We start from the raw sequence: 8,198 nt of genomic DNA, 5'->3' as shown, positions 1-8,198 counted from the left end.
GCTTGAGAACTCTCTGGTAGCACACATGTGACTTGTGAGTCGTCAACACCTCGGCAATATCAGCGCCCACTGAACACATAAGACCGCACACCAAACGCCGCTTGAATAAGTGCACTACTCTCAATGACGCAAACATTCACAGGAAAGAACCTGAATCACTGAATAGAGAGGAAAACGAAGATATGAGAACAACTACTGCAGAACTGGTAGCGTTTCTATATCGCAGTGTCGCCGGCGTGGCACAAACTTAGCGAAATTTCAGTGCCTAGGCTCAAAGTGTGGCGGTTTTTGGAGGCGTACGTAGTTCCGGAACTGAAACTCTCTACGCCGGCTTTCTCACCGCATTTGAATCACGTCCCTTCCCCCAGTGCAGGGTAGCAAACCGGTTGCTTTTACTGGTTAACCTCCCTGCCTTTCCTCCTCATTTTCCGCCTCCTCCTTGAATCACGCGTGACGGAGAAAACTGAGCTTAAAGCTCGCCTGAACAAAGTAGCGCCGATGATCTAGATCATGTGAAAAGGCATTTAACGGCTCCTCGGAGCCGAATGGACCTTTTTTTCAGTAGCGCACCTCTCTTGCGGCCGCCAGGCGAAGTACGAATGACGGGACGGGTTACCGAGAATTTGTGCGGAAATTCGTTCCCAGTACCGGGGTGGGCTTATTTTTCATACAGATGTTGAGTGCAGGGTTGGTCTTGCCTAGTCTTATGCAGAGATGCTTGTGTCATCTGTGTACATACCAAACATACCTTGATGCACTAACGCCCCTCTCCCTCCCCCCCCCCCCCCCTCCGTTAAACCATGACAATGACAACAGGAAGCTGTCGAAACTGGCCCTTTCTTACCTGTTGAGGCAGGCTGGGTGAGGTGGGGACAATATAATGCCTCCATTCCGAAGGCCTAGAAGATGCTAGCACTGCACGCAATTATTGTGCAGCAGTTCGTCGCCTCATTGAAGCGAGGGGTATCTTTTGCTGGAAAAGTACGTGCATCCCGGCGAAAATGACGGCCGAGGAGGTTTCGCGCATGCGCAGTAGCGCTACTTGAAAAAGGTCCATTAAAATATATGCTAAGCGTTTGTAGTGCCCAGTACTTCACCGTGGGTGATTATACACACAAGTCAAGCCCCTAACATGCTTTCTGTAGCGTCATAATTTGGCGTTTCAACCCCTTCAGATGATCCCCTGTAGCACTAATAACCATGTTTCATTCTAAGGACCTCCATTGCTTTAATAGGCTTAGTTTATGAGGTTTAACGCCCTAGAGCTCCTCGGGTCCTGAGAGATGCCGTAGTGAAGGGTTCGGGAAATTTCGGCCACGGGGGATTCTTTAACGTACGGTAACACCCCACAGCACGCGGGTGCCTTGATTTTCGCCTCAATCGAAAAGCAGCCGCCGTGACCGGAATTTGATCCCGCATTCTTAGATACAGATGTCGAACGTCTTAACCACTGCGCCACCGCGGCGGGAACTCCTCTAATTGAAGGAAGCTCACGGTGTAAGCGTGGCCAAGTGAACATCTTTGTGAGCTGGACGTACAACTTTCACGCAATAAATACAACAAATAGACACAATTAAGGAGAGTCCAATGAATGCAATGAAAGGAGTTAGCCTTATGTTCTTTATGGATCTTTATCCGCAGCTCAGTTTGACGCTACAGAGTACGTTTGAGGTCGCAGCGCTGGAGCGGCTTCCTGCAGTTATCGCATGCTTCGCTTGCTCTGTACAACAGCCCGGGGCTCCTATACCCCCCTATGCGAACGTGCGAACGAGCCAGCCTAGAGAAACAAAATGCATTCATCATTTTATTGACACTTTATGCACCCTCCCCCCCCCCCCCCCCCCCACCGAAGAAACATAATGGGGGGTGGGGTGAGGGGCTGTTGCCACTGTGAGATTAATGAATTTCCATGAAAAAAAAAAATACATGTTTAACGCACGACGACAAACTTACAGGCATGCTACCTAACCTCCGGCGTGTTCACGCCATTCATTGTCAACCTCCACCTCCAGCCGACATAAGAATGTGAACACGTTGACGATGTAGAGGAAGACCGCAATACAACTGTTCACCTCATTCGCCGGAGCCTGTGCAAGCAGGGTGAAGTACAACACTGCGGTCACGACGGCGAACGTCGAGCTGAAGCTGCCAAATTGCACCTCGTATCGAAGATAGAACTTTCGCAACAAAGACATGCCATTTACAAAGCATAACAGTACGGCAGCCCGCTCTTCACAATGCCTTAGCAGTGCAAGAGAGACTAGGATGATGAAGGCGGAGTGCAAATGCTCAATCCAGAGCCACCTGGGAATGCCGTGGCGAAAGTCTTCCATGACGTCACCCACGAAGCGCTTCACGGCTGCCACTCCGTCCGCCATGACATCACCCACGAAGCGCTTCAAGGCTGCCGCTTCGTCCGCCACGTAGCCGCGCCAAGCCATCGCTGCGCTCAGTCCCAGAGTCTTGAGCTGTTTAATTGTGCTGCTTCCAGCCTGCGTAAGAAAGTTGTTTCTGTAAGCGAAAGGTTTGTTCCCAATGATAGCCCACACACACAACAATGGCGGCAAGTCATAGAAGCGTTAAGAGATCCAAATGTGCGTGTCGGTCTAGCTGCCTGCATACACTGCGACAAGGTTTACATAACTTCGTAGGTTAACATTGATAATACCTGTATTTGTGGCGGTTGCCGAATCTTTACGGTCCGAACGTCAGATTAAGACGAAAGTGTTGAAGGCAAACTCCACAAACTCCGGTATCGCCGTTGACTTCGGCGCTGCGACGTGAGGATGCATTTGGCAGGTGGTAGACAACAGGTGACACGGCTGTGTGCTCATTGGTCGCCGAGATGTGTGACAGCGCTTCCCCACATGACATAGAAGTGCTCAGGAGAGCTCAGAACTCGGATAGTCTTTTTATTTTTTTTTTTTTTATATAGAAACGGCTTTATTTTTTTAATTTCATTACCTTTTCTCAAACACTGTCGGTTTGATTGCTCTGAAATATGAGCATGTTATACTTCAATCTCATGCAAACAGTCCGACTCTAGAACACCTGACAACTTTGAAAATAATATCCCTAAAAAATAAAGTATGGAGGTCGCTCGCGGCACATGACGATGGAGGACAATATATTTTTGTTCTAATAGGAATTCAAAGTCCAATTTTAATAAACTTATCTTGAGGCCACTAGCATTTGTAATTATTGAGCAAAATTAAACGTGATAATTTTCTAGTTGTTTTTTGGTAAAGAGGCATTGATTTATTTTACTCCGGCGTAAAGTTGTAGTCTACCAATCAAAAGGTAAAAAGGGCTGCAGTGCAAATGTTATACCAAACTATATTAGTGCAAGTGCTATACCAAAAAGAATGCCCAGCACACAAAATTTCGTGTAAAAATATGCGGCAGGTCTTGAAATGTAAACAAAAAATTAAGGTTAACAATTTACCCTACCACACTTTCTTAACGTTGTCGCGTCATGCAATGCCTCCAAATTTATTTTTATTTTTTATTTTTATTTTGCGAGCTGTCGTACCGCTGTATCGTTTTTTGTTGTTGTTGTTGTTGTTTTTTTGTAGTTTTGCATTTTATTGCTATTTGAGTCTCCGACATGACGAACCAAATGCTGAAACCTCAAGCATAGCAGACATACTTTCCACAATGCAGAACGGGTATACAGGCGATGAGCATTATAGTAAAGCGCTCAGATTTATGCTGAGGTTTTGTCTCAAATATGAAAGCAATTGAGACGTCTGTGTGAGCAGGCGTACTTACCTAATCCCTCAGTGGTGTAAGTAGGTCGTGGGTCGTGCAAGACCTAAACGGTTCATGAGCTACCATAGCGTTTATAATCAACAGCTAAAAGGTTAAAGAAACGCGGATGTTCCCGTTTCCGATTGGATAGACTTTTTGTCTTAAATATTGTCACCAACACTCGTAGCAAACAGAAGAACAACCGAACTGCCCTTTTTTAATCAAGCAAAGCTCGAGACAGACGAGGACGACGCTCAGCCATGCGCCAAGACATTCGGCCACTTGGTGGCGCTAGAAGATGGGCAGCGGTGTGGCAATCAGCCCCAGGTGCTTACCTTGGCAAATCGGTGACGGCGTAATTGGTTAGTCCAGGGAAATGCAACGCTGCCTTGCTAGCTCAGTGGATAAGGTTAAATAAACCAAAAGATATTAATGAAGTCGCAGCAAGAACGAGCAATCACGAGGCACTTCCAAACTTCACTGGTGCGGTCGTACAGTCGTGGTACCAGAAAGAAGTACCACTAGCCTCGGTGCAGAGCGTGTGTTCATCCCACTGCGAGTGCATGCTTTCTCTCGTAGCCAAAAGATTCAAGCCTTGTGAAGGCTGGCGCACCTTCCGCGAGCTTGTGGACCAGCCCTTCTTGAGCAGGTTCTAAGCAGGAAAGGGAAGCTGACAGACTCTTTGTCCGTGCCAAGCCACTGAGCCAGCAAAAAACTACAGCTTTTCTGGCCAGTAAACAAGTGATGCGCCCTCCCCCCCCCCCCCCCTTCTTCCTGTTCACCCACGACATCCAAGATGAACACTTCGACTGACACAGTTACCCTGTATACACAATGTAGCTTTCTTCCTTTTTCTCACCTGGGACGGGACGCCATCCGGTTGAAGCCGTACGGTTCGTCAGCGCCGACCAAGTGCATGCGGCAACTGCGTCCACAAATTGTTCTCGCCTATCTACTGCGGCTAAAGCAAGTCAACACTGCACGCATACCCCCTGAAAATATGCCTGCCCTTCCACTGTAAGGGAATATTCGGAGAAAAGAAGAGAAGGAGCCGGGCTGGGTCTGACTGGGCAAGCTAACTTCGCCATGGTTCACTGCCCCTCATCCTCAAGAATTCACGAGCTGTGCCACCGATGACACCGATGACCCTTCCCACACTCCACATCTACAGCTGTGCACCTGTGATGCTGTTTGTTGGCCTCTCTGAGCCGTTAAAAAAAAAAAAAAAAAAAAAAAAAAACGGAGAAAAAAAAGGGGGCCGCGGACCGGACCCGTCTTTTTTTTTTTTTTTTTACAGCCTTTATATTAAGATCTTACACCTAATATATTCAATACAAGATCCACGTATAGGTGGTAGTCTTTTGCAACACACAAATATCGCGTTAATTGAGCGTTGAGAAGAAATCGCCGTCGGCCTGCATCCATATATTGCTCCATACTGATCACAGAGATCATTCTCGCAATAAAATGAGCTTTTGTATGCCAGAAAAAAATAAAAAAAAAAGGAAGTACGAGTGTCGCCACCATAGGCCAGTTTCGCAGGTAAAACGAATGCGCCTACATAGATTTTTAGCAATGGTCCAAAAGGCTGCGCAATACCGCCATTCACTATAAATCTATGGAAGTGCAACATTTTCGTTAGCTAATGACGTCACGATTTTGAATTGGCTGGCGGCAAGGTTCGTAAAACCAATCTTCTCTAAAACAAATGCGCATTTTGCTGACCGAGAAGCCCGAAAGTACTAACAAGGGTGCAGAAATCAATTTTATCTGGAACAATATACTTGTATACCGTAATCATCAATGTCCTGCTAAAAGGTCTCGAAAACCCTTATTCGATAACGTGTAAGACTATCTACATGGGTGTAGGAAACGTAAACAATTTTCGGAGGTCACAATGCAGAAGAATATTGTAAATTTCCAGTGGATAACAATTCACTGCCTTATTCCTTGAAACAATGAGAATGATGCAGCAGCCTGACGAGCTCACGCCATTGCCCCTATTTCTAAACTCGATTCCAAAAGTCTCGCAATGTAATTACTGCTTGCGACCTGTAACGGCTAACATGAATAACTTTTTGCATAAACGAGAGAGCAGAGCAACCCACCAAATGTACGCGGCCAGTACGATGAAGATATATAAGTCAAATACATTGTAACGTGCAGATCATGACACTTTTAAATCTTAGCGGAAGACTTGCCTACCCTGACAACAGCATTTTAATCTTTAGAAGCTATTATTTCCTATGATCGACAGAAGCGTTACGAGCGATCGTACCGAGCGAATGGCTTCCATCGAAGACCGCGATACCATTTAGGGTAATTCAAAGTCAAGTGAAGTAAAACCCGCTTATAACGAACTTGACAGCCACGCGGAGTGTGTTCGCTGTAACCAAAGTTCGTAGTGGATGTATTTGCCTTTTACAATTAAAATAAAACGCACGAACAGTCAGATATAAAGTGGCGTTTATTTATTTCAAATGTTCGTTGTGGATGACACGCCTATCACACGCCTATATCACACGTCTATCATAGCCTATCACGTCGCTTTCTAAGATATCCGGCGTGGTCATGTGCTCCTAGCTGACCGAGTCATTTTCCACGAGCCAGCCGTTCAGGGAGGCGTTGTGGCTTCAATTGCACCTGAAGGTAAGTTGGCACCATCGTCTTCTACCATTGGCATGGATACTGCGAAGTACAGCAGTGCATATGTGGTCGCAGAACACCCAGTATATGTGCCACCCTTGTGTAAAGTGTTCGAGCAGCGCATCAGGCTCCAAATAAAGAGACATTCTGCCAAATAGCTTGATTAGAACGTAGACCCACACGCTAGAAAAAAAAGAAAAGAACACTGTGCACGAAAACTATCGGCTCCTCCCTGATTTCTGTTTTTTTTTTTTTCATTTATTGGAGCACACTACTCGACCGTCTTGCACAAGAATGACGCAAATTGTCCGCTCTATGCGTGTTGCCCACACGAGGAAGCAGCGCAGAAATCATGTCACCGGTTGGGCCAAAACATGCCTTTGACTATTCACACTTATTAAACCACTGACAATGGTTGATCACCGTGTGTGTGCAGTTGTTTCACTTACTAATCCTCTGCTTCTGCTTCAGACACCTTGCCCAGCCCGCATACACGCACGCAACGATTTGTCTTTGTAACCTGTGGGTTTGCACTCAGCTGGCGGTTAAGCGAACTTGTCATATGCTGCATTCCTTAATTGTTTCTTGAGAAACAAACATTACCATTTCCTTTACGGGGGATCATGGGAGCTGACAGACACTCTTCCGGACGCACACTTGCAGGTTGCCGCTGGTTGCGCGCATTTTTCAACGGCGGGAAGAGTGTAAAGTACCTCCTTTTTAGATATACCTGAGTACTGCGGCCCTGTTTGTTGTTTTTGTTTGAAATTCAATGACATAACCTTAGCATGTTTTTTGTTCTCTGTTTGTTTTTAACAGTACCTGCCCCTGGTTAGCAATAGGCGAACGTTTATAACTGCCGCCGTTCACTAGTTACATTACGTACCTAAAGGGTGATTCCACTTGTGTTCTAGTGTTTGATTTTAGATTCAGCGCATGTGAAGTAGACGTCTAACACGCCTTTCAATTGTCTGCTTTAAAACAGTGTTATGTGAAACTTTTACGCGTCTAGGGTTTCTATCCTAGACGCGTAAAAGCAAGATACCTGAACGGTATGAATAAAGATCACTCGGGATAGAGGGCGAGACTCAGTTCGCAAGCCGAGCCAACGTGTCGACAAGTGGACTTGTCTTTTTTTACCGGTCATTTTGTGTTTTGTTTTTCCTTCACTGTTACTACGACTGTTCTGCTTATTGTTTATTTTCCACTACACGTTAGCATATCTGAATCTGACGAGTGAATTGTATTTTGTGTTCTTTCTGTCAGTTCTAAGGACGATTTTACATTGCATACATTATGTCAAAAGATTTGGACAACCCTGCAGTGGCCACAGGATTGGAGGAGGTCAGTTTACATCCCCATTCCAAAGAAAGGCAGTGCCAAAGATTGTTCCAACTACCGCACGATCGCGCTTATTTCGCATGCTAGCAAGGTGATGTTAAAAATCCTGCAAGGTAGGCTGCAGCAGTATGTGGATCGGGAGCTTCCGGACGTGCAAGCTGGGTTTCGCAAGGGCAGAGGAACTAGAGACCAAATTGCCAACCTTCGCTGGATCATGGAAAAAGCAAGAGAGTTCCAGAAACCCATTTACTTCTGCTTTATTGATTATGCGAAAGCGTTTGACTGCGTAGATCACAGCAGATTGTGGCAAGCTCTCCAAGAGATGGGAGTTCCAATTCACCTCATCTGTCTCCTCAGGAACCTTTATGAAGGGCAAGAGGCCACAGTCAGAACTGGGCATGGTCTTACTGATTGGTTTCCGATTGAGAAAGGGGTGAGGCAAGGCTGCATACTGTCGCCCT

At 46.1% G+C, this 8,198-nt stretch overlaps 1 protein-coding gene across 1 annotated transcript; it reads right to left on the bottom strand.

Moving 5' to 3' along the window:
- Positions 1 to 1,896: 1,896 nt before the first annotated feature.
- On the bottom strand, positions 1,897 to 2,832 carry LOC146198814 (uncharacterized). The gene is made up of 2 exons (XM_084592657.1): positions 2,669 to 2,832; positions 1,897 to 2,492 (listed from the first exon to the last, which is right to left on the bottom strand). The coding sequence occupies exon 2, from the start codon at positions 2,439 to 2,441 to the stop codon at positions 1,965 to 1,967; it is 477 nt and encodes a 158-aa protein (XP_084448783.1). The 5' UTR covers positions 2,442 to 2,492; positions 2,669 to 2,832; the 3' UTR covers positions 1,897 to 1,964.
- Positions 2,833 to 8,198: the final 5,366 nt, after the last annotated feature.

This window comes from Amblyomma maculatum, chromosome 2 (genome assembly GCF_055883805.1).
Source record: "Amblyomma maculatum isolate TAMU_Amacu chromosome 2, ASM5588380v1, whole genome shotgun sequence".
Lineage (NCBI taxonomy): Eukaryota > Metazoa > Arthropoda > Arachnida > Ixodida > Ixodidae > Amblyomma > Amblyomma maculatum.
This window is presented reverse-complemented; position numbering and strand designations above follow the sequence as displayed.

Excerpts from the sequence above, each read along its gene's own strand:
- LOC146198814 (XM_084592657.1), bottom strand. The coding sequence starts at position 2,441 with ATGGCTTGGCGCGGCTACGTGGCGGACGAAGCGGCAGCCTTGAAGCGC.